Source organism: Ovis aries, chromosome 23 (genome assembly GCF_016772045.2).
Source record: "Ovis aries strain OAR_USU_Benz2616 breed Rambouillet chromosome 23, ARS-UI_Ramb_v3.0, whole genome shotgun sequence".
In the NCBI taxonomy this organism is placed as follows: domain Eukaryota; kingdom Metazoa; phylum Chordata; class Mammalia; order Artiodactyla; family Bovidae; genus Ovis; species Ovis aries.
The window spans coordinates 777714-803673 of record NC_056076.1 but is presented as its reverse complement, the minus strand read 5'-3'; the positions used below and the strand labels follow the sequence as shown (position 1 = coordinate 803673).

At 54.0% G+C, this 25960-nt stretch overlaps 1 protein-coding gene across 1 annotated transcript; it reads left to right on the top strand.

Annotated features, from left to right (window-relative positions):
• Positions 1-358: 358 nt before the first annotated feature.
• On the top strand, positions 359-25960 carry KCNG2 (potassium voltage-gated channel modifier subfamily G member 2). The gene is made up of 2 exons (XM_027960692.2): positions 359-991; positions 24852-25960. Exons 1-2 carry the CDS (start codon positions 359-361, stop codon positions 25662-25664), a joined length of 1446 nt encoding a protein of 481 aa, XP_027816493.2. The 3' UTR covers positions 25665-25960.

Here is a 25960-nt window from a genome sequence, read left to right as displayed (position 1 = left end):
TGGCCCCATCATGTTAACAAGCACTGGGGGGGCCATCCTGGCAGGGTTCGGGGAGGACCGGAGCCTCTCTTCAGTAGTGTGGAAAAGAACCCACAGGAGTCCATGCAACTTCTGTGATGTGGTTCCTGAGTTAGGGACTCTGTTTCCAAACAGATACGCAGATGTAAAGGAGGGCCTCAGGGATGCAGCGGAGAACTGAGCGCCCGGGCCGGTGGAGCCCTGGGTTCCGTTTGGTCCCAGGTCCCAGGGTCGCGCGCAGGCAGGGTGCCCCCAGCTCCATCCTGCCTGCGGCCTAACACGCGCCCGTTCCTTTGCAGGCCCAGCCTCCTGACCCCGGCGCGGCGCGGCGCATGGGGCCATGGCCCTGCTGCCCGGGCCCGCGGAGCGGCGGGGCGGCGGCGGCGGGGCCCGCGCCCGGCACGTCATCATCAACGTGGGCGGCTGCCGCGTGCGCCTGGCCTGGGCCGCGCTGGCTCGCTGCCCCCTCGCGCGCCTCGAGCGCCTGCGCGCCTGCCGCGGCCACGACGAGCTGCTGCGCGTGTGCGACGACTACGACGTGAGCCGCGACGAGTTCTTCTTCGACCGCAGCCCGTGCGCCTTCCGCGCCATCGTGGCGCTGCTGCGCGCCGGGAAGCTGAGGCTGCTGCGCGGCCCGTGTGCCCTGGCCTTCCGCGACGAGCTGGCCTACTGGGGCATCGACGAGGCGCGCCTGGAGCGGTGCTGCCTGCGCCGCCTGCGCCGCCGCGAGGAGGAGGCGGCCGAGGCGCGCGCGGGGCCGGCGGAGCGCGCGGCGCCAGGGAGCCCGGCCTGCGCCCCGGGGCCTGGCGGGCGGCTGGCGAGCGGCCGGCGGCGCCTGCGCGACGTGGTGGACGACCCGCGCTCGGGCCCGGCCGGCAAGCTCTTCGCCTGCGTGTCCGTGGCCTTCGTGGCCGTCACGGCGGTCGGCCTCTGCCTCAGCACCATGCCGGACATCCGCGCCGAAGAGGAGCGGGTAAGTGCAGGCCGGGGCAGCTGGCAGGGCACCCGGGCTGGACTGGGCAGGGCTGGGGGTGGCGGAGACGGAACCGGCCCGGGTGGTGGGGGTCAGCGGGGACCTAGGGCTGGACTCGAGTCGCGGCCTGGAGGCAGCCGGGCCAGGGGAGGGAGGGGCACCCACGGCCCGGTGGCCTTAGGCACCCCTGCCCCGTTGGTTGAAACCATGGGCCCTGGAACCACCGCACCAGCTCCGGTTCGGGGGAGAGAGCCGCTGGCACGCGGGGGCACCAGGCTGTCCACTGCTGGCAGAGGCTCCACATTCCTGCCAGTTCTGAGAACTCAGTGAGTCCGCAGGTCAGCAGCCTTCTCACCCATCCTGTCTGCCAGCCAGGCCCAGAAGCTTGGACAATTCGGAGCTAAAATGCCCGCTCTAGAGTGCTGTGCTGTAAACTCAAGTCCCGTCATCCTGGACCAGAAGAAGGGAACCTGGGAATTCTTCCAGGCGCCCAGCTCCCGCACTGGCTCTGAGCAGCTGGTGGACTTCCCGCCCCCTTGTTGACCTGAGAGGTACAGGTGGAAGTGTCCTCCACGGGTTGGGGATGGGTGTTTGTGTGCTGCACGCGCCCCGGAAGGTCTCAGATGCGTTCGGGGAGGCCGGAGTGGACGGCGTCGGGGCTGGGGTCAGGAGAGAGGAGCTGCTGCGTGTCTGACGATGTGACTGTGTTGCCCTGCAGCGTCACCTGCGTTTCCTCACGGAGTGGCGGGGGGTTCGCTGCCTGCCTGCTCTGCAGCTCCAGCTTCCAGGGGTGGGCATTGGACTTGAACACCCCCACCCCTGTCTAGGTGGAGCAGGTCAGGGCTCCCATAGCCCCTCCCCGAGAGCCCCTCCTTGTCCAGAGTCATGTCCAAGTTCAACCCGTGTGGTCAGCTCATTATTCAGAGATGCAGAGCCCGGTCCTCTGGTAACAGCTATGAGTGGGCTCCACTGGGAGCCTGGTGACCCTGACTGCAGATCAAATTTAAATGTAAATTTTAGGAAATTGGTTTCGCTTCCTTCATTGTTTGGGTGTCTGATTCCTGGGCTGTCATTTCCAGCTGTCTTAACTATACCCAGGTTTTGGATTCTGCTTCTAAAGACGTGTTTGGACTTTCTAAGTAGCAATAACTCACAATCCGAGGAGGAAACCATTTACACCAGAATCAGGGAACAGAAGTCAGGGCTGTGTCACCAGAGACTGAGCCGGCCTTGAGTCTCCTTGCCGGTCCCCACGTCAGCCACCATTCACATCCATCAGCCACCTCTTCGTCATTTCCAGAAACATCACTTCCTGCCACCCGACACTGTCTCACCAAATCAGTCCTCAGGTTAGGAAATAAGGACCCCAGTGTGGGTGAGCACGTGCTGAGTGTGTCCATGTGTTGGTGAATCCATGGACTTATACCTGTGTGCACTGCCAGATCCCGGCACACTGCACACAGTAGGTGCCAAGTCACAGTAGGTGGTGTCACTGCCACAGGAAGGAAAAGTGTTTATGTTTCATCAACACTGAGTGTGTGAGGCAAAATACACGTGAAATTCACCAGCTGAGCTGTTTTTATGCGCAGTTCAGTGGCGTTAACTACAGTCACAGGTGCACCATCCATTGCTAGAAATCGCTCGTCTTCCCAGACGGAAACTCTTCCCGCTAAACACTGACTCCGCAGCCCCCAGAACCCGCCTTGGACCTTCTGCCTCTGTGGATCTAACAACCTTAGGGACTCGTTTAAGAGGAATCATGCAGGCACCGTGTCCTCCAGGTTCACGGCGTCGTGGCAGATGTCAGACTCCTTCCTTCTTAGGGCCGAGTAGTGTCCCCTCTCCTTATGTACCCGTTATCCATCCGTGACACCTGGGTCGCTTCCCCCTCTTGCTGTTGTAACACGCGTTGCTGTGGACACGTGTGCCTGTGTCTGGTGAGTCCTGCCCTCAGGTCTGGGGCTTGTCCCAGCAGTGGGCCAGCTGGTATCTGTGATGATTCTGTGTTTATGTTTCCGGGGAGCTTCTGCTGTCTCCCCTGCTGCTGCAGCCTTGACTTACCAGGGAAGATTCCAGGCACAAAGCATTGGAGATGTAGGGCAGAGAAGAACGTGAAACCCTTCGTTATTTTCTTGATTGTTGGGTTTTTTCCCCAGTAGAATTTAGCCTGGCCTAAAATATTATCTATATGTGATCTCTGGTTTTAATTAAGTAGCTAAGTAATTGCTTTTAAAATTTCAAGTCTTCTCTTGAAGGCTCCAGAAAGCATCCTCTGAGGGGCTCAGCACCGACTGTCCCTTGAGCCTGAGTCTTCCACTAGCAAGGATGCTTCTGCGGGGCACCCACACTCTAGTGGGTGGTCCAGATCAATGCACCCAGCTTCCTCCTGGAGAAGGATCTTGGGGAGCGGGAAGTGTCCTCAGGAATCAGAGGTGGCTGGTGAGGCTCCCTTATCATCAGTCTGGGGTTGTCGCTCGTCATCTCTGGCAGCGTTAGTGTTTGATGATTATTTTTATGTGTTGGTGAAGAAAAGCATGGAGGGAGAGGAAAGATTATTATCTTCCATTATTCAGGGAATCAGAGGAAAACGGTTCCGTGGTTCCTGCTGCTGGCCCATGAGATGCCCCCTTGAGTGAGTGGGGCCCCCATGGCACTGAAGGAAGCCCCCAGTGCACAGAGACCCTGGCTTTGGGGCGGCCGGGGTGTGCCCTTTGGGCACAGGGACGTCTCACTCTGCCTTGGCCCCGGGCATGTCTCACTGTTGATGTCACGGAGTCTCTCGTGTTGCCTCGGGGCACCTTCCCCGCCCCAGGGAGGACTCTGCAGCCAGACTGCTCAGGCCGGCTGAGAGCAGTGGGCAGAGGCTGTGCGGGGCCTGTGTGCTTGTTGGGGGCTTCTGGGCAGTCTGCCCTGCTAGAGTCCAGGCTGTGGCCATCCCCGTGTCTCCTTGATGCCCGGGCAGCCCCTGTGGCCAGTGGTGGCTCTGTCAGGAATCTGCTCTCACACGTCGTAACTGAACGAGAGCTGGTCTCTGCTTTTCGTTGTTTATAGGCTGGATGATGGGAAAAGCATACTTGTGGGACGAACCTTGAAGACGCTGTGCTGAGGGAAACAAGCCAACTGTCAGGGCAGAGCCTGTGTGAGTCCACCCCCCTGAGGCGTTTGGAGTCAGCAGGCCCTTGGAGATGGAGGTGGACGGGCTGGGCGGGGGCCGGCGGGGCTCTGGGGGCCGGCGGGGCGCAGACCACCGGGGGGGGCAGCCAGGGTTCCACTGCATCGGGCGCCTCACAAGGTACCGAGGACCCTCGGCCCTCACGCTCAGCGAGAGAGCAGTGGGCCCCGGGCCAAATGGGGCCCCAGGCTTACGGGGGCGCCAGGCCGAGGGGGGCCCCAGGCCGAGGGGCATGCAGCCCCAGCCCTTGCTGCTTCCTGCCCCGCCCATTGAAATGCAGGGGGTGGGGGGTCCCCAGCTCTATGTTCCTTGCCTCGGGGTCCAGGTCAGAGCAGCTGAGGGCTGGGCTCAGCCTGGGTGCCCACCCTGCGCGACCCCCAGGCCCCTTCTCTGGCCCCCGCTGTCTGAAGCTGGCTCAGCGAGCACTGAGGCCTGCTTCTTGGGGACTCATTCAGGGTCAGGCCTTGATTCTGGCTCCGTCGTGGACCTGCGTGTGTCCCCGCTGCCACAAAACAAACCACCACCAATGGCCTCCTCAAACTGCCAGTCTCTGCCTCGTGGTCCTGCTGGGACCGGGCCTCCTGCAGGGCTGGTTCCTCCAGGGGACTCCCTCCCTTGTTCCGGGGCCCCTCAGCTGGCTCTCCTCTCCTGCCGCAGTCCCCTCCTGCCGCGGTCCCCTCCCTGCAGCCAGGAGGCTCCAGCTCCAGGGCTGACCCCTGACCTCCCTCCTGCATGTCACCATAGGAGCCCCAAGCTAGAGGGAGGCGAGCTCCCCATTCTGCTTTCTTGGGGTCTGCAGCGCCTCTGGCCTCACTCCTAGGGTGTTGGGGGCTCAGTGAAGGAGACAGAGCATGTTTCTAGCTGTTCCCCCAACACCTTGCTGTCAGGTAACACGCAGACCTCAGGTGTGCCCAGAGCACCCCATCCCTGCTGGATACTCGGTTCTGTGAGAGGTGTGTCCAGCGTGGTTAGGCGACCCCAGGAATGGGTGTGCACACTGGCGCCCACCCCGCTGGATGTCGCAGTGATCAGATGCTGAGGACAGGCCTTTGGAACCAGAGAGGCCTTTGTTCTGACAGTCGGCTCTCGGATTCCTCCCTGTGGGGCGTTGCCTGGAAACGGTGCTGGGCCTGCTGGTAGTGAGGCCCGGGTGCACACACCGGCCTGGGGAACAGCGCGTCCTCAGAGGCTGTGCTCAACCCATCACTTCCTTTTCACGGAGGCTGGTGTTTGGCTTGCAAGTCGATTTTTAACTCTAAGCTCATATGATTAAATCAAGACCCACATAATTAGTTATGGATTTCATGAGTGCAACTTCGAGCACCAAATTCACGAAGACACTTGGCAACAGCATCGGAAGCTGGCGACAGAGCTGCTGCTGCGTGTGGGCACAGACAAGCTCGTTGAGCTTAACAGCCTGAGCTGGGCTGAGGGCTTCATTGCTCCAAGCTGTCAGTCAGGGCTCCCCAGCGCACAAACAGAACCGATGCAGCGGGCTTGGAGCCTGTTCCGTGGGGCACGGGTTATGGCCCGCTGTGTTGTGAGAAAGCACGTCACTGTCTGCGCACAGGCTCAGGGGCTTTGCCTCTAATGACTCGACCTGGAGTCCCCCCAACCCCCGACTTGGACGACGTCAGGCCTTAGAGTTGATAGTGAAGTTTCTTAGACTTTGGGGGCTGCAGGATGGAATACAGGCGAGAAGGACATGAATTTTGGGTGCTGGGGGCAGAATGCTGCCATCTGAATGTCAAGTTCCCAGAATTCGCAGGCTGAATCCCAAGCCCAGTATGTCAGGATGGGGGCTTCTGGGGGTGACAGAGTCACAAAAGTTGAGCCTCGTGATTGGATTAGTCTCCTACAACAGTGACAACCCAGAGCTGCCCACCCGTTCCTCTGGAGCAGACACAGTGAGAAGGTGCTTCCGTAAACCAGGAGGCAGGGACCCACTAGACACCAGGCGTGTAGGTGCCCGGACCGCGGATGTCCAGCTCCAGGGCCGTGAGCGATGAGCTGCTCTTTCAGCGCCGACAGCAGCAGGGCTCGAGCCAGTGGCAAAGGAGCCCCTGAGCGCAGGGACCTGGGCTTTGGCCCAGCCCCTGATGGCTCGTTTCCTGTCCACGAGGGCTAAGAATGCTGTACTGGGGCCGCTGCAGCAGGGCAGGACCGTGGGGGCCTCCCACGTGCGTCAGCCGGACGCCAGGCCCCGCATCCAGGAGGCTCCAGTCCCACCCAGCAGGGGCCGTCTGTGTCCGGTTATCACACCATGCCAACGGGCTATGGTGCTCCCTGCTGCGGTCAGGCCCAAGAAGCTGAAAGGAGGAAGGGAGGATGGACCCCAGCCGGCTGCCGGCTCAGCCACCGACTCCAGAGAGGGCCCTGAGCCCCAGGACTGAGCTGGGGATAGAGGCTCCCAGGACCCTGGGCTGGACCATGGGTCTGGCCGGTTGGGTTTCTTATTTGCAAAGGTCTGATCCAGGAACCGACATGACCTGGTGGCAGATACTCCGCTGCAGGCGAAGCTGGGTCTGGGATAGGTCCAGCCCTGATCATTGTGCTCTTCTGTTAAATGAGGGGGGCCCCAGGGCTGCGAGGAAGGTGAAGCAGCAGCCCCCCCACGGGGAGTCTCGTCTGCAGCCCCCACTCTGCCCTGGCGCCCCCGCCAGCCCCTAGAACTGCAGGCCGAGCCCCAGCAGTCACCGGCCACCGCGTTGGAGGGAACACTGGCTGTTTTCATGGGGGACCCTCCTGCCAGACTCTGAAAGGCTCTGGAAACAGAGCCACATGTGCCAGGGGATAAACATGGAGCTTGGGGCATTTTCCTCCACTTTCCACGTAAATTTGGCAGAAAAAATAGGGGATTTCTGTTTTGGATTTGTGCTTTAGTCTGAGGGAAAAAAAGACTTGTGCTCAAATGCCTAGAATAGAAGCTACAAGATTTTTTTTTTTAAGACAAGTTTTTCAAGCAGTTTTAAATCCACAGCGAAATTGAGAGGAAGGTGCAGAGAGTTCCTGTGGGCCCCTGCCCCACCCTTACACAGCATCGCCCATCATCAGCCTCCCTGAGAGTGACGAATCTCCATTGGCAACTGCCCAAAGCCTATGGTTTACATTAGGGCTCCACCTCATTCTGTGGGTTTGGACACGAGTACAATGACCTGTATCCACTATAACGGTATCGCTCAGAACCATTTTCCTGCCCTGAAAACCCTCTGTGCCTCCCCGACCCCTCCCCTTCCCCAGGGCCTGGCATCGCTGATCCTTCCACTTTATCTGTAGTTTTGCCTTTTTCAGAATGTCCCATGGTTGAAATCCTTTGCAGATTAACCTCTTTCAGTTAGTAATATGCATTTAAGTTTTATCCATTTTTTCACGACTTGATAGCTTGTTTCTTTTTGGCCTTTAATAATACCCCATTGTTTGGATGTTCTGGAGTTGGTTTACCCACTGCTGACTGCAGGACCTCTTGGCTGCTTCCAGGTTTGACAGTTATGAACAGAGCTGCTATAAGCGCCTCTGTGCAGGTTTCATGTGAACATAAGTTCTTGATTCCTTTGGGTAAACACCAAGCAGTGTGGTTGCTGTGTCACTAGGTAAAATAGACTTGGTTTTTACGAAAGCACCAAACTGTCTCCCAGAGTGCCTGCCAGCGATGCTGACAGGCCCCGCTGCTCCCCTGCCACTAGCGTCTGGGCTGCTGGTACTCTGGACATGGGCCTTTCTGACAGGCGTGGTGTCTCCGTGTTGTTTTCCCTTGCATCTCCCTGACGACATGTGAGTGGGGCGTCTTTTCATGTGCTGCTTGCCATCTGCGTATCTTCTTTTCTCCCATATTTACTGAGAACCTTGGCGGGCTCTGGCAGCAAATTTCCCGGTAAATCTCAACAGGTACCCTGGAGCTTACAGCTCTCAGACTTATTCACACTGAGCCTCCAGCAATTGAAGCTCACAGTTCAGGCTTTCCTCCCAGCACTGCTTCCAGGCGGCTTTGAGTCTCGCCCCAGAAGCCTGGCTCCCTGGGTTCACCCATCTGTCACTCCAGTCTTGGGGGCAGTGGTTTGCTCTGTGCCCTCCCTTCTCTTACAGACCTGAGAAGTCTGTGTTTTTCAGTCTGTTCAGATTTTTAGTTGTTGTTTGCAGGGTGTGGCAGCTGCCAAGCCCCTGACGTGCAGAACTGGAGGCCGGTCCCAAGACTCCGCCATGATCTAGCCAAGGCTGTGGGTTCACCTTCTCTGTCACTCAAGAGGCAGACAGGTGCTGGTTAAGTTCTCAGACTTAAACGCAGACCAAGGCTCCCACCCCAGCCCCTATACAGACTGCTGAAGACCCCAAAACACGTGGTCTCCTTTCTGAGCCTGTTTTCTCATCTATAAAATGGGGCTACTTCAGAGTTGTTGAGATTAAATTGAATAATGCTTGTGAAACAGCTTTCGACAGTGCTTTGCACAGAGAATTAAGTGACAGCTTTTACCCTTTTGCACACAGGGTGCTGCAGCACACGTGGGCCGCGGGGCAGGTGGAGGCAAGGAGGCTGTGTCCAGGCACCGGCTTCTGTGGGGGACACAGTGGGTCTGCGGAGGGTAGGGGTCGGATGGGGGAAGCCAGTCCGCAGGCACAGCTGGAGAGGCAGCCGACCAGCGCTGCGTGGCTGTCCGCAGGCGCCTTGCCACACCCAGGATGCGAGCAGAGCCTGTGGCGAGGCCTCTGCCTCCCGGGTGGTGGAGGTGGCTGGCGGGGTGGCTGGGAGGCGGGGGCGGGGCAACCCCCTGGCTACCTCCCGCCCTCCCTCCTTTAGCCACAAGGAGTCCCCACGGGGTTCCCTGCACCCAAGTCTGCGCTGACCCCCTCTGGCCACTGCCCTCGGCTTCAAGAACCTTCCTGTCTCAGCTGCCTCGCTGGGGAGGCCAGGGTCCTGCTCTCCATACAACCGCCTAGATCAGGAGGGACGGTCACTTGCTCCAGATCCAGGAGGGTGGGCAGACGGGTGGACATGGCCTGAGGGGGAGGTGGTGGGGCCTGCAGGTCCCTGCAGCCCGTACCCACCTGGCCGGCCCCCAGGGCCCCCCAGGCCGCTGCGCCCACCCTCCTGGGCGGCCCTGCTGTGCAGTGACGAGGACGTGCTGGGCAGCTGGGGCTTGGGGGAGGGGGACAGGAGTCACCTTGTGTTGCAGGAGAGCTTGGGGTCCCCCTGCCCTGTGGCTGGCAGCGTGGGAGAGCTGTGAGAGCGCTGAACGTGGAGCCGATGTGGGTGGGGGTCCCGGGGCCTCTCAGGTGCCCCCGAGCCCTGACCTCCACTCTTCCCCCCTGAGGCCTGCAGCGTTTTCTTTAAAAGCCACACATTTAAGGCAGGGAGATTATCCGGCGCCGGGCAGTGGTAGGAACAGACCTGAGCATTCAGGTGACGCTAGGCTCCACCTGAAGGCAATGGCACCCCACTCCAGTGCTCTTGCCTGGAAAATCCCATGGACGGAGGAGCCTGGTGGGCTGTAGTCCATGGGGTCACTAAGAGTAGGACATGACTGAGCAACTTCACTTTCACTTTTCACTTTCATGCATTGGAGAAGGAAATGGCAACCCACTCCAGTGTTCTTGCCTGGAGAATCCCAGGGACGGGGGAGCCTGATGGGCTGCTGTCTCTGGGGTTGCACAGAGTCGGACACGACTGAAGCGACTTAGCGGCAGCAGCAGGCTCCACTGAAGCCCTAGATGGGGCTGCCCTGGTGACTCAGCTGGTAAAGAATCTGCCTGCAATGCTGGAGACCTGGGTTCAATCCCCAGGTCAGAAAGACCCCCTGGAGAAGGGAAAGGCTACCCACTCCAGTATTCTGGTCTGGAGAATCCCTTGGACAGAGGAGCCTGGCAGGCTTCAGTCCATGGGGGTCACAGACTCAGACGTGACCAAGTGACTTTTCAAGCCCTAGATATTAATTATAACATGAATGTACATTTTTAATGAGAAGACATTGCCTGCTGTAATTCATCAAATTGGCTGTTCCCAAACGAAGAGCTTGTGCTATTTATTTTACCACAAATACTAACTTATTGACACCCATGAGAAGTTTGGTGAGGGTCAGGGTCAGGGTGTCCTTGGGACACCCCTACGGTGGAAATTCCTGGGGAGGGGTGGCGCTCTGAGGAGCATGGTCAGGGGGTCCTGGAAGACTTGCTCTTCCTGATACAACCTAGAAATGAGCATCTGGAGAAGTAAACCTGGCGCGCCCGCGGGAACCAGCCACCAAAGCTCAGATCCTGCCTGGATGGTCAGCCAGGCCCCCCGCCTGCCTGGACGGCCTGTCCCTCTGCTCCCCCAGCGGCCCAAAGAACACGCCCCTCAGAGTGTCCTGGTTGTAAACACGATGCCTGCTCTTCATGGAGGCTGGGCAGGTACAAAGCTGTATGGAGAAGAAAGTGAAGATAAACTGCGAGGTGATTACCGAAGCCTGAGTGCATCTCACTACCTCTGCTCTGACCCTCTCGTGAGACTGGAGGAGAAGCGCGCAGGCGGCGTCTGCAGCCACTTGGTCCCCTAACGGTAGCAGCCAGGCAGTCCTGCCGTGTAGTTTCACATGTCCCGCCCTGCTCCCAGCCCCAGGCAGTCCTGCCCTGTAGTTTCACATGTCCTGTCCTGCTTCCAGCCCCAGGCAGTCCTGTCCTGTAGTTTCACGTGTCCCCTCCTGCTCCCAGCCCCTCCTGTCACGAGCCCTGCTGGGACGAACACTTGCTCACCCAGCTTCCACTACTCAGCCGCTCCCCTGATCAGGTCCTCAGCTGTGCCCATCTGGGGGGCTGTGCCCATCTGGGGCCTGCAAACCCATGCCCCAGGTGCTGCCCTGAGGAGGCCTTGCCATGCCTTTGTGAGCTCGAGTTCCCTGGACCCTGACCTACCAGTGCTGGGTGGCCTGGTAACAATTTGCCTGGTTCTTTAAAAAAAAAATTCACCTCCCGCTTTGTAAATTTCCATTCGATCACCCCTAGAAGCCGACATCTCACATCTTCACCTCCATTTGTACTTCCCACAGTTCCATCGCCTTCGTCCACCTGCCCTGTGTGGTCTGTTCTCAGTTCCCTATGAGCATCTCGGGATTTCTCAGTGGGAGACAAGCAGGCGGCCTCACGGGGCCCCTCACCACATCCGCCCTGTGCAGCCTTCCCTGCCCACCTGTCCCTCCATCCTTCACCCCCAGGATGTCCGTTCAGTGCTGGCCATGGCCCCGGTCCCACCCGTGAGGAGCTGTGCCCTGCCCACGTGTCTCTCATCTTGGCTGCAGGGTGGATGTGCAGACACAGTCGGCGGGGAGGGCCGTCTTCCTGGAAAATATCACCTCCCGATGAACCGAGTTAGCACTGGGCGCAGGAGCCAGGGCCCCTCCTGCCCGGGTTGTGGGAGCCGGGAATTGTCGCAGGACCAGCTGTCCAGCTTGGGAGTCTCTGCCCTTGTGGAGGAGCCATGTCTGAACCCAGGCAGCCAGGAAGGTGCGGTTAAGTCGGTGTTACCAGAGGTTCTCAGGGAAACTCATGCAGCTGTGAGATGGGGGCGCCTGCACGGACGGGTGGGGCTAAACCTAGCACAGAAGAGAGGAGAAAGCGCACCTGTGCCCTCGGCGAGAGCACAGCCACTGCTGTGGATGCACCCCAGGACCAGGGACTGAGATTGGGGAACAGATGAGGAGCAGGGGCTTCAGATTTTGTGTCCTTGTCTGTGACGCAGGAAGCATTCAGATTGGTGGTGGGGAACCGTTCTCCCCCGAGGTGGACGTCCCGCTTGCTGATCTGTGGGCGGCGCTGCTGTCACCAGCTTGCTGTCTGTGTCTGTCTCAGCTCATGCTGGTCACTTCCGCGGGGACGTTGGGGCCCTGGGCGTCTGCTCCTCAGGGCACCGAAGCGTGAGATGCTGGCGACCGCAGTTCTGTCTGATTCCTGAACCCTCGCTGGGTTCAGGCTGGTGCATCGCGCTCAGGAGGGACCATGGAGGTCGATAGGGCCAATTGGAAGACAGGCTCCTTCCAGCCAGGGCAGGCAGAGGGTGGAGGACTTCACAGCAAGGTATCTTCATTTCTCTCTGTGTTACCCCATAAAGCTAGTCCGCAGGCGGTGGACAGGAAGGTGAACTGACGGCTCTGCTTCAGTGCAGGTAATTTCAAGTGAGCGCATTCGTGACTTCTATGTAAATGACTGTTTGATCTTTTTATACAATTTGTTCTCCTAAGTGGATTTAATATTCCTTCTCCTGATTATCTATTTGCACTACGAGAGTCTTTTATTACAGATAATTGGAAAAAAATAAACCTCAACTAAGTTCAAAGGCAAGTTATTATGAATGTTAGTAAATTGAGTTAATAAATATTTTCCTTTAAGTGCTCATGGGAGGCAGAGAGGAAGTCTCACACAAAGCTGTTAATGAGCGGGTACATTAGCAAGGATGGAGCGTTCGCCCTTCTCAGCATCCTGCCACGCGCCGGTGTGTCCCCAGCTGCAGACAGTAGCTCAGACTGGCTCCTCTGCTGGACACAGGGTCCACGCTGGATCAACAGAGGGCTGTGAATCAGTGTCCAGAACACACTTGGGCAGCAAGGGGGCACATGTTTTCAGAGTCTGATTACCCTGGATAAACACAGGCAGAGTCTACCTGCCTTGGGGTCTGTGGTGAAGCGCTCCTGGCATCGGGGGCCTCATGCCGGGCAGCAGGCGTCGGCCAAGCTCGGCGCTGTCCTTGTGGTGAGCGGTCCACCCTGACCTGTCTGTCTCGTCACCCTCACACCTGGGTTTATCCTTGAGGAACAATGGCACTCAGGCTCCTTAGCAGAATGGATACCACAATTTTCGATGCTCTGAAAAGAGAACGAAGCTGGGATTGGGAGCGCGGCCAGGCCAGGCCTCTCCTGACCGCACCCAGGATGCTGGCTGCCCCACGGCCCAAGTTACTGAGGAAGCTAGTCAGGGTGCCTGCTTATTCTCCTAGAAAATTGAGGCAGCGATAGTGCCACGGGAGTGCCAGGCCATGGAGGCTGCAGTTTGGAAAACGGTTCAAAAACCACTTTGTTAGCTAGGACATGGAAGCAACCTAGACGTCCATCGGCAGATGAATGGATAAGAAAGCTGTGGTACATATACACAATGCAATATTACTCAGCTATTAAAAAGAATGCATTCGAATCAGTTCTAATGAGGTGGATGAAACTGGAGCCTATTATACAGAGTGAAGTAAGTCAGAAAGAAAAACACCAACACAGTATATTAACACATATATATGTAATTTAGGAAGATGGTAACGATGACCCTGTATGCGAGACAGCAAAAGAGACACAGATGTGAAGAACAGTCTGTTGGACTCTGTGGGAGAAAGTGAGGGTGGGATGATTTGAGAGAATAGCATTGAAACATGTATATTATCATATGTGAAATAGGTCACCAGTCCAGGTTTTCAGTGCATGAGAGGGCGCTCAGGGCCGGTGCACTGGCATGACCCTGAGGGATGGGATGGGGAGGGAGGTGGGAGGGGGGTTCAGAATGGGGGACACATGTACACCCGTGGCTGAGTCATGTCCATGTTTGGCAAAACCACTACAATATTGTAAAGTAATTAGCCTCCAATTAAAATAAAGTAATTAATTCAAAATAAAAAAGTGACTGTTTCCAGAAGGGCCTGTCCCCTGGGCTCCACCCCCACCCATGGTGGCACTTCTGGCCACCTGTCCTCCCCCGCAGGAGCCCCGAGCCTGGGAGTGGGTTTGGGGTGCAGCCACAGAAGGTGTGGGAGAAATGGCCGTGGGCTGAGCCGGCCCCAAAGCTTGAGCCAGCACCCGTGCACCCATGGGCACCTGCATGGGGAGACTGCCGCCTGCTGGTGAGGGGATCCCGCCAAGGCCCCGCCTGACCTTCTTACCTGCGAAGCCCAGAGGCTCGGCCACTGAGGGGGAGGCTCATCAGGGAAAGGCGAAGGCGGAGCCTGGAGGAGCCGGGGGCCCCAGGGCCCGCGGGGCAGGCCCATGCGTGCGCAGCTGGGTGGGTGCACCTCAGGCACTGCTCTGAGGGTGCTGGGAGACTGATGGAAACGTGGGGGAGGGAAGGACCTTGGGGGTGTAGGTTTACTGCTGACCCGATTTTGGCCAAATAGGCCAGATGTATGAAATTAGACAGGGATCAAGACCATCCCCATGGAAAAGAAATGCACAAAAGCAAAATGGCTGTCTGGGGAGGCCTTACAAATAGCTGTGAAAGAAGAGAGGTGAAAAGCAAAGGAGAAAAGGAAAGATATAAGCATCTCAATGCAGAGTTCCAAAGAATAGCAAGGAGAGATAAGAAAGCCTTCCTCAGCGATCAATGCAAAGAATTAGAGGAAAAGAACAGAATGGGAAAGACTAGAGATGTCTTCAAGAAAATTAGAGATACCAAGGGAACATTTCATGCAAAGATGGGCTCGATAAAGGACAGAAATGGTATGGACCTAACAGAAGCAGAAGATATTAAGAAGAGGTGGCAAGAATACACAGAAGAACTGTACAAAAAAGATCTTCACGACCCAGATAATTACGATGGTATGATCACTCACCTAGAGCCAGACATCCTGGAATGTGAAGTCAAGTGGGCCTTAGAAAGCATCACTACGAACAAAGCTAGTGGAGGTGATGGAATTCCAGTTGAGCTATTTCAAATCCTGAAAGATGATGCTGTGAAAGTGCTGCACTCAATATGCCAGCAAATTTGGAAAACTCAGCAGTGGCCACAGGACTGGAAAAGGTCAGTTTTAATGCCAATCCCAAAGAAAGGCAATGCCAAAGAATGCCCAAACTACCGAACAATTGCACTCATCTCACATGCTAATAAAGGAATGCTCAAAATTCCCCAAGCCAGGCTTCAGCAATACATGAGCCATGAAATTCCTGATGTCCAAGCTGGTTTTAGAAAAGGCAGAGGAACCAGAGATGAAATTGCCAACATCCGCTGGATCATGGAAAAGCAAGAGAGTTCCAGAAAACATCTATTTCTGCTTTCTTGACTATGCCAAAGCCTTTGACTGTGTGGATCACAATAAACTGTGGAAAATTCTGAGAGAGATGGGAATACCAGACCACCTGACCTGCCTCTTGAGAAATCTGTATGCAGGTCAGGAAGGAACAGTTAGAACTGGACATGGGACAACAGACTGGTTCCAAATAGGAAAAGGAGTACGTCAAGGCTGTATATTGTCACCTTGCTTATTTAACTTATATGCAGAGTACATCATGAGAAACGCTGGACTGGAAGAAACACAAGCTGGAATCAAGATTGCCGGGAGAAATATCAAGAACCTCAGATATGCAGATGACACCACCCTTATGGCAGAAAGTGAAGAGGAACTAAAAAGCCTCTTGATGAAAGTGAAAGAGGAGAGTGAAAAAGTTGGCTTAAAGCTCAACATTCAGAAAACGAAGATCATGGCATCTGGCCCCATCACTTCATGGGAAAGAGATGGGGAAACAGTGGAAACAGTGTCAGACTTTATTTTTCTGGGCTCCAAAATCACTGCAGATGGTGATTGCAGCTATGAAATTAAAAGACGCTTACTCCTTGGAAGAAAAGTTATGACTAACCTAGATAATATATTCAAAAGCAGAGACATTACTTTGCCAACTAAGGTCCATCTAGTCAAGGCTATGGTTTTCCTGTGGTCATGTATGGATGTGAGAGTTGGACTGTGAAGAAGGCTGAACACCAAAGAATTGATGCTTTTGAACTGTGGTGTTGGAGAAGACTCTTTGAGAGTCCCTTGGACTGCAAGGAGATCCAACCAGTCCATTCTGAAGGAGATCAACCCTGGGATTTCTTTGGAAGGAATGATGCTAAAGCTGAAGCTCCAGTACTTTGGCCACGTCATGAGAAGAGTTGACTCATTGGAAAAGACTCTGATGCTGGGAGGAATTGGGGGCAGGAGGAGAAGGGGATGACAGAGGATGAGATGGCTGGATGGCATCACGGACTCGATGGACGTGAGTATGAGTGAACTCCGGGAGTTGGTGATGGACAGGGAGGCCTGGCGTGCTGCGATTTATGGGGCCGCAAAGAGTTGGACACGACTGAGCAACTAAACTGAACTGAGGGTCATTTTCTAATAGTTCCCAAAATAGTTCCCTCCACTTATCCTCCTGAATGGTCCTTAAGAGAGTGGTCGGGCGCAGGGGTTCGCAGGCCACATCCACTGGATTGACCTGTCTCCGGGCAGGTTTGGGGACCAAGGGGGTTTGGGTTTGCCCACCCGAGGGGGTCCTCCGGCCTTCGTCCCTCCTCCTCCTGCACTCAGGACCACCACCCACCCAATGGGGGCTTGCGGCTGGACTTGGCCAAGAGATGATGGGGGGGCCAGGAGCCCAAGTTCAGCCCGGACGAGGGGACGTCGTGTGCGGGTGTTCCTGGGGTGTGGGTCATGGGACCCCCAAGCACCCGGTGGGCTGAGGTCATCAGACTCCAGGTGAGGATGGCGAGTCTCCCTTCCCGCTGCCTGGGCGTCTGCCCCGTCAGCCCCATGGCCCCTTCCCACCTAACTCCCGCCATGTCCCGAGGCCCGGGGCATCAGAGCTGCCCGGAGGAGCTTCGGCCTCTCAGAGCCTGGCCCCAGTGACGCCAGGTTGCCCAGAAGGGCTGAGGTGGAACGGGGCTGCGGGCCCACGGGGCCGCCGGGGTGGAAGTCTTTCATGTCATTTCATGTACTCATCTGTGGCTGTGCTGGGTCTTGGCTGCTGGGCTGGCTCTTCTCTGGTTGTGTGCTCGGGCTTCTCATCGCGGTGGCTGCTCTCGTGGAGCAGGGCTCCGGGCACCCAGGCTTTGATGGCCGTGGCGCGCTGGCTCTAGAGCGTGGGCTCAGCAGTTTGGCTCCGTTGCTTCGCCGCATGTGGGATCTTCCTGGACCAGGGATGGAACCCGTGCCTCCTGCGTTGCCAGGCAGATTCTAGATTCCCTGAGCCACGCGGGAAGCCCTAATTGTTATTTCTTAACAATAGTTCTGCTGCTACATGACTCACAGACTGCACAGTTTGCCCCTCTTGAGTGTACGATTCCGCCGTTTCTGGAGTGTGCACAAATTCTGGAGCCACCACTTCCGTCTGATTTTAGAGAATCTCCATCTCCCAGAAGACCCTGGTGGCTGGTTCACGCACTCCTCAGCCCCTCCCCACTCCTGCCAGCCCTGAGCTACCAAGGCTGTGTCTTGAATATGTCCTTGTTCTGGATCCTGAGAACAGAGCCACCCAGCATGTCTGGCGTGGCTGGGCCCTCTGCCCTGAGCTGGCTTCAGGGCTCATCCACGTTGTGGCAGCAGTCAGCGCTTCGTTTCCTCCAAGGCCCAACAGTGTCCCAGTGTGTGTGCCGCTTCCAGATTTTCAGTCCGTCCAGCAGCAGGACACCTGGGTTGTGTCCAGCTCTTGGCTGTTGCGACTCACTCGACCCTGAACATCCAAGTATAGGCTTCTGTGTTGACTTCTCCGGGCACACACCTAGGAGTGGGATGGTGGGGCTGTGTGGCCACTCCATGAGGAAGGTTTGGGGGCACATCCAGGCTCTTTTCAAGGTGGCTAGACTGCGGCACGCTCCCATCAGCAGTGCAGAGGCCTGGTTTCTCCAGCACGTGTTGTCGACTCTTACACTCTGGCTGTCCTGGTGGGGGTGAGCTAGGACCTTAGGGTGGGTTTGCCCAACATTTCCCCAGTGGTGAATGGTGCTGAGCCCCTTTTTATGTGCTTCTCAGTCACTTGTGTATCTGCTTTGGACAAAGGTCTATTCAGATCTCTTGCCTATGTTTTAAACTGGGTTGTCTTTTTTTTCCTATCATTGAATTGGAGGAATTCTGTGTTCTTGATACCAGTCCCTTATCACGTATGATGTGTACACATATTCTTCCATTCTGTGGCTTGGCTTATACTTCCCAGACACTCTGTGTTCTCCATTACTCTGCTCAGTTCAGTTCAGTCGCTCAGTCGTGTCCGACTCTTTGCGACCCCATGAACCGCGGCACGCCAGGCCTCCCTGTCCATCACCAACTCTCGGAGCCCCCCCCAAACCCATGTCCATTGAGTCGGTGATGCCATCCATCCATCTCCACCTCTATTGTCCCCTTCTCCTCCTGCCCTCAATCTTTCCCAGCATCAGGGTCTTTTCAAATGAGTTAGCTCTTCGCATCAGGTGGCCAAAGTGTTAGAGTTTCAGCTTTAACATCAGTCCCTCCAATGAACACCCAGGACTGATCTCCTTTAGGATGGAATGGTTGAATCTCCTTGCAATCCAAGGGATTCTCAAGAGGCTTCTTGAACACCACAGTTCAAAAGCATCAGTTCTTTGGTGCTCAGCCTTCTTTATAGTCCAGCTATCACATCCATACATGACTACTGGAAGACTATAGCCTTGACTAGAAAGACCTTTGTTAACAAAGTAATGTCTCTGCTTTTTAATATGCTATCTAGGTTGGTCATAACTTTCCTTCCAAGCAGTAAGCGTCTTTTAATTTCATAGCTGCAATCACCATCTGCAGTGATTTTGGAGCCCAGAAAAATAAAGTCTGACACTGTTTCCACTGTTTCCCCATCTCTTTCCCATGAAGTGATGGGACCAGACGCCATGATCTTCGTTTTCTGAATGTTGAGCTTTAAGCCAAATTTTTCACTCTCCTCTTTCATTTTCATCAAGAAACTCTTTAGTTCCTCTTCACTTTCTGCCATAAGGGTGGTGTCATCTGCATATCTGAGGTTCTTGATATTTCTCCCGGCAATCTTGATTCCAGCTTACGCTTTATCCAGCCCAGCGTTTCTCATGATGTACTCTGCATAGAAGTTAAATAAGCAAGGTGACAATATACAGCCTTGACATACTCCTTTTCGTATTTGGAACTAGTCTGTTGTTCCATGTCCAGTTCTAACTGTTCCTTCCTGACCTGCATACAGATTTCTCAAGAGGCAGGTCAGGTGGTCTGTATTCCCATCTCTCTCAGAATTTTCCACAGTTTATTGTGATCCACACAGTCAAAGCCTTTGGCATAATCAATTAACCAGAAATAGATGTTTTTCTGGAACTCTGTTGCTTTTTTGATGGTCCAGCAGATGTTGGCAATTTGATCTCTGGTTCCTCTGCCTTTGGTAAAACCAGCTTGAACATCTGGAGGTTCATGGTTCATGTATTGCTGAAGCCTGGCTTGGAGAATTTTGAGCATTACTTGACTAGCATGTGAGTGAAAGTGAAGTCACTCAGTTGTGTCCGACTCTTTGCAACCCTGTGGACTGTAGCCTACCAGGCTTCTCCATCCATGGGATTTTCTAGGCAAGAATACTGGAGTGGGTTACCATTTCCTTCTCCAGGGGATCTTCCCAACCCAAGGATTGAACCCAGGTCTCCCTCATTGGAGGCAGACGCTTTAAACCCTGAGCCACCAGGGAGCCACTAGCATGTGAGATGAGTGCAATTGTGTGGTAGTTTGAGAATTCTTTGGCATTGCCTTTCTTCGGGATTGGCATGAAAACTGACCTTTTCCAGTCCTGTGGCCACTGCTGAGTTTTCCAAATTTGCTGGCATATACTGAGTGCAGCACTTTCACAGCATTATCTTTCAGAATTTGAAACAGCTCAACTGGAATTCCATCACCTCCACTAGCTTTGTTTGTAGTGATGCTTTCTAAGGCCCACTTGACTTCACATTCCAGGATGTCTGGCTCTAGATTAGTGATCACATCATCATGATTATCTGGGTTGTGAAGATCTTTTTTGTACAGTTCTTCTGTGTATTCTTGCCACCTCTTCTTAATATCTTCTGCTTCTGTTAGGTCCATACCATTTCTGTCCTTTATTGAGCCCATCTTTGCATGAAATGTTCCCTTGGTATCTCTAATTTTCTTGAAGAGATCTCTAGTCTTTCCCATTCTGTTCTTTTCCTCTAATTCTTTGCATTGATCGCTGAGGAAGGCTTTCTTATCTCTCCTTGCTATTCTTTGGAACTCTGCATTCAGATGCTTATATCTTTCCTTTCTCCTTTGCTTTTCGCTTCCCTTCTTTTCACAGCTATTTGTAAGGCCTCCCCAGACAGACATTTTGCTTTTTTGCATTTCTTTTTCTTGGGGATTGTCTTGATCCCTGTCTCCTGTACAATGTCACAAACCTCCGTCCATATTTCATCAGGCACTCTTGTCTATCAGGTGTAGTCCCTTAAATCTATTTCTCACTTTCACTGTATAATCATAAGGGATTTGATTTAGGTCATACTGAATGGTCTAGTGGTTTCTCCCACTTTTATCAATTTAAGTCTGAATTTGGCAATAGGGAGTTCATGATCTGAGCCACAGTAAGCTCCCAGTCTTGTTTTTGCTGACTCTGTAGAGCTTCTCTGCCTTTGGCTGCAAAGAATATAATCAATCTGATTTCAGTGTTGACCATCTGGTGATGTCCATGTGTAGAGTCTTCTCTTGTGTTGTTGGAAGAGGGTGTTTGCTATGGCCAGTGCGTTCTCTTCGCAAAACTCTATTAGCCTTTTCTCTGCTTCATTCTGTACACCAAGGCCAAATTTGCCTATTTCTCCAGGTGTTTCTTGACTTCCTACTTTTGCATTCCAGTCCCCTATAATGAAAAGGACATCTTTTTGGAGTGTTAGTTCTAAAAGGTCTTGTAGGTCTTCATAGAACAGTTCAATTTCAGCTTCTTCAGCATTACTCCTCGGGGCATAGACTTGGATTACTGTGATATTGAATGGTTTGTCTTGGAAATGAACAGAGATCATTCTGTCATTTTTGAGACTGTATCCAAGTACTGCATTTTGGACTCTTGTTGACTATGATGGCTACTCCATTTTTCCAAGGGAATCCTGCCCACAGTAGTAGGTACAATGGTCATCTGAGTTCAATTTACCCATTCCAGTCTGTCTTAGTTTGCTGATTCCTAGAATGTCGATGTTCACTCTTGCCATCTCCTGTTTGACCACTTCCAATTTGCCTTGATTCATGGACCTAACATTCCAGTTTCTATGCAATATTGCTCTTTACAGCATTGTAGACCTTGCTTCTATCACCAGTCCCATCCACAGCTGGGTGTGGTTTTTGCTTTGGCTCCATCCCTTCATTCTTTCTGGAGTTATTTCTCCACTGATCTCCTGTAGCATATTGGGCACTTACCGGCCTGGGGAGTTCATCTTTCAGTGTCCTACCTTTTTGCCTTTTCATAGTGTTCATGGGGTTCTCAAGGCAAGAATACTGAAGTGGTCCTTCTCCAGTGGACCACATTCTGTCAGACCTCTCCACCATGACCCATCCGTCTTGGGTGACCCCACACTGCATGGCTTAGTTTCATTGAGTTAGACAAGCTATGGTCCGTGTGATCAGATTAGCTAGTTGTCTGTGATTGTGGTTTCAGTCTGTCTGCCCTCTGATGCCCTCTCTCAGCGCCTACCGTTTAACTTGGGTTTCTCTTACCTTGGACGTGGCGTATCTCTTCACGGCTGTAAGTGCAGCTGCTGCTCCTTACCTTGGCTGTGGGGTGGCTCCTCTCAGCTGCTAGTCTTCTAGGGCTGCTGTAACTAAATATCACAGAGGAACCAGAGATCAAATTGCCAACATCTGCTGGATCATGGAAAAAGCAAGATAGTTCCAGAAAAACATCTATTTCTGCTTTCTTGACTATGCCAAAGCCTTTGACTGTGTGGATCACAATAAACTGTGGAAAATTCTGAAAGTGATGGGAATACCAGACCACCTGACCTGCCTCTTGAGAAATCTGTATGCAGGTCAGGAAGCAACAGTTAGAACTGGACATGGAACAACAGACTGGTTCCAAATAGGAAAAGGAGTATGTCAAAGCTGTATATTGTCACCTTGCTTATTTAACTTATATGCAGAGTACATCATGAGAAATGCTGGGCTGGAAGAAGTGCAAGCTGGAATCAAGATTGCTGGGAGAAATATCAAGAACCTCAGATATGCAGATGACACCACCCTTATGGCAGAAAGTGAAGAGGAACTAAAAAGCCTCTTGATGAAAGTGAAAGAGGAGAGTGAAAAATTTGGCTTAAAGCTCAACATTCAGAAAACGAAGATCATGGCATCTGGCCCCATCACTTCATGGGAAAGAGATGGGGAAACAGTGGAAACAGTGTCAGACTCTATTTTCTGGGGCTCCAAAATAACTGCAGATGGTGATTGTAGCCATGAAATTAAAAGACACTTACTCCTTGGAAGAAAAGTTATGACCAACCTAGATGGCATATGGAAAAGCAGAGACATTATTTTGCCAGCAAAGGTCCATCTAGTCAAGGCTATGGTTTTTCCAGTGGTCACATATGGATGTGAGAGTTGGACTGTGAAGAAAGCTGAGCGCCGAAGAATTGATGCTTTTGAACTGTGGTGTTGGAGAAGACTCTTTGAGAGTCCCTTGGACTGCAAGGAGATCCAACCAGTCCATTCTGAAGATCAGCCCTGGGATTTCTTTGGAGGGAATAATGCTAAAGCTGAAACTCCAGTACTTTGGCCACCTCATGTGAAGAGTTGACACATTGGAAAAGACTCTGATGCTGGGAGGGATTAGGGGCAGGAGGAAAAGGGGACAACAGAGGATGAGATGGCTGGATGGCATCACTGACTCGATGGATGTGAGTCTGAGTGAAGTCCAGGAGTTGGTGATGGACAGGGAGGCCTGGTGTGCTGCAATTCATGGGGTCGCAAAGAGTCGGACATGACTGAGTGACTGAACTGAACTGAACTGAACTGACCATGTTACTGAACAGAAACCTGTTTTCTCACAATCAAGTCTGAGATCCCAGTGTTGACAGGTTGCTCTCTCCTGAGACCTCTCCCCTTGGCAAGTGGACAGCAGTCCTCTCCTGTGTCCTCACGTGGTCCTGCCTCTGTGTGTGTATGTCTCCTTACCTCCTCTATCAAAAGGACACCAGTCCTGTTGTTGGACCAGGGCCCACACACAACCTCATTGTAGCCTTGTTGTTCAATTGCTAAGTCATGTCCAACTGTTTGCACCCCATGGACTGCAGCACACCAGGCCAAAATATCGGAGCTTTAGCTTCAGCATCAGTCCTTCCAATGAATAATCAGGGTTGATTTCCTTTAGGATTGACTGGTTTGACTGGTTTGATCTCCTTGCTCTCCAAGGGTTCTCAAGAGTCTTCTCCAGCATCACAGTTCGAAAGCATCAATTCTTCAGTGCTCAGCCTTCTTTTTGGTCCAACTCTCACATAGGTACATGACTACTAGAAAAACCATAGCTTTGACTAGACAGACGTTTGTCGGCATGTTTAATCTATCTGTTTTATCTTGCTTGCTCCTGCTTTTGGTATTGAGAAGAGGCTGGGACCACTGGGTTTCAGCCTGAAGACCTTCCTTTAGAGTTCTATAAGGCAGTTCTCAGTGTCTGTTCTTCTGGGCTAGTCTTCATTTCGCCTTCATGCTTTGGTGACAGTGTTGCTGGATATAGGAGCCTCAGGTAGGCGGGTGTTTTCTGAGTTGTGTGAACACGGTTATCCACTGCTTCCTGCTGAGATGTTAGACTGGTGATCTCACCTGAGTGACCTCTCAGGTGACCCATCGCTGTCTCTGCTGTTCTCAAGATTCTCTCCTTATCTCCTTATCAGTATTTTTCCTGTGATGTCTCTTCCCTGGCAGAACTCAGCGAGCCTCCTGGGTGTGTGGGTCATTGCTTTTCAGCAGATCTGGGGGGTTTGCAGCCACTGTTTCTCAAACGCTCTCCTTGCTCTCCCCAAACCCGCTGGTACCTGATGCCACAGTGCTGGCCCAGCCCGTGTGTCCCAGGTTCTCGCTGGTCTCAACCTGCGTAATCGCCACCGGCAATCTCCTAGCTCTCTAACCCTTTCTTCTGGCAGTTTACTTCCACTGCTGAGCTCCTGTAGTTTTCTGAATTTTCTGTCATTGTATGCTTCAACTTCAAATTTTCCATTTGACTCTTTAAAAATTTTTCTTCACTGATATTCTCCATCTGATGCTATGAATCGGCAATCAACTTTTATTTAGTTCTGTGACCATATTTATAATGGCAGTTTTGAAGCTTTGAGTTAATCTGACATTTAGTCATTCTCATAGGCAGTTTCTGTTGCCTGATTTTTTTCTTTTTTCTGAAGTATGGGTCATACTTTACTGTTTCTTTGCCTGCCCTGTGATTTTTTTTTTTATTGAAAACTGGGCATTTTAGGTGATAAAATATCCAGGAACACTGGATATCGCCCTCCCCACTTCATGTTACTGTTCTCTGCTGTGTGTTTAATGATTGGTTGGATTATTTTAGTGAAGTCTATTTTATTTTCTTTTTGGTATCTCCCTGAGCAGCCTCCTCCATGATCTGGGACTTTTTTTTGGGGGGGGGGGTGGTCTTGGTTCAAATATCAAAGACTCTTTTTTAAATGAATTTCCATAGATTTTCTTGAACAAATGTTTCATTTGCTGTTGTCCATGGAACGGCTTCTGGAACTTTAGGTGGTTTTTTTTTTTTTTTTTGTAAACAAATTCCCCAGCTTTGCTGGGGAGCTGGTCACCTGAGCTCCGCTCACTCCCTCGCAGGAAGCCTACCTCCTAGTACTTCTTTTAAAACAACAACAACAACAAAAAAAAAAAACAACAGTAATTGGTTTTTTGTCCACAACCCTTGCCCTGCAGTGCAGTCATCTGGAGAAAGGGCAGCCCAGGAAGGATAGGCCTCCATGCCCCCAACACGAGTCCCCCTCTCCCTGCAGGGTGAGTGCTCCCCTAAGTGTCGCAGCCTGTTCGTGCTGGAGACGGTGTGCGTGGCCTGGTTCTCCTTCGAGTTCCTGCTGCGCTCGCTGCAGGCCGAGAGCAAGTGCGCCTTCCTGCGGACCCCGCTCAACATCATCGACATCCTGGCCATCCTGCCCTTCTACGTGTCGCTGCTCGTGGGCCTGGCGGCCCGGCCCGGCGTGGGAGGCAACAAGCTGCTGGAGCGTGCGGGGCTGGTGCTGCGGCTGCTGCGGGCGCTGCGCGTGCTCTACGTGATGCGCCTGGCGCGCCACTCGCTGGGGCTGCGCTCGCTCGGCCTGACCGTGCGCCGCTGCGCGCGCGAGTTTGGGCTGCTGCTGCTCTTCCTCTGCGTGGCCATGGCCCTCTTTGCGCCGCTCGTGCACCTGGCGGAGCGCGAGCTGGGTGCGCGCCGCGACTTCTCCAGCGTGCCGGCCAGCTACTGGTGGGCAGTCATCTCCATGACCACCGTGGGCTATGGCGACATGGTGCCGCGCAGCCTGCCCGGGCAGGTGGTGGCGCTGAGCAGCATCCTCAGCGGCATCCTGCTCATGGCCTTCCCAGTCACCTCCATCTTCCACACCTTCTCGCGCTCCTATTCGGAGCTCAAGGAGCAGCAGCAGCGTGCCGCCAGCCCCGAGCCCGCCCTGCGCGAGGACAGCACGCGCTCCGCCTCCGCCTCCGCCTCCGCCTCCGCCACCGCCACGGAGGACGACGGCTCGCAGAGCCCCGACGGCAACGGCTCGGCCGGGGCCTCTGCGGAGGGGCCGTGGGCACGGGCGGGGCCGACCTGACCTGCGGGGGCAGTCGGGGGCCTGGGGGCAGCACAGCGTCCTCACCCGCCTCCGCGCTCGGAGCGGCGGGACGGCTTTGGGGCCGGGCTCCTGTCGTCAGCCTGCATGTTGCTGACCCGCGCACACCAGAACTTGGCCCGGGCCTAACCCGGCCTGACTCCGGGGTCAAAGCCATCCTGTGCTTGGAGTAAAGAGTTTCACCCTAGGAGCACCACCAGCCTGTTCTGCGCTTTCCTTTTTTGTCTCCAGAGCTTTGACTCCATGGCCAACTAAAAATAAATTCCACAATCTCAGAA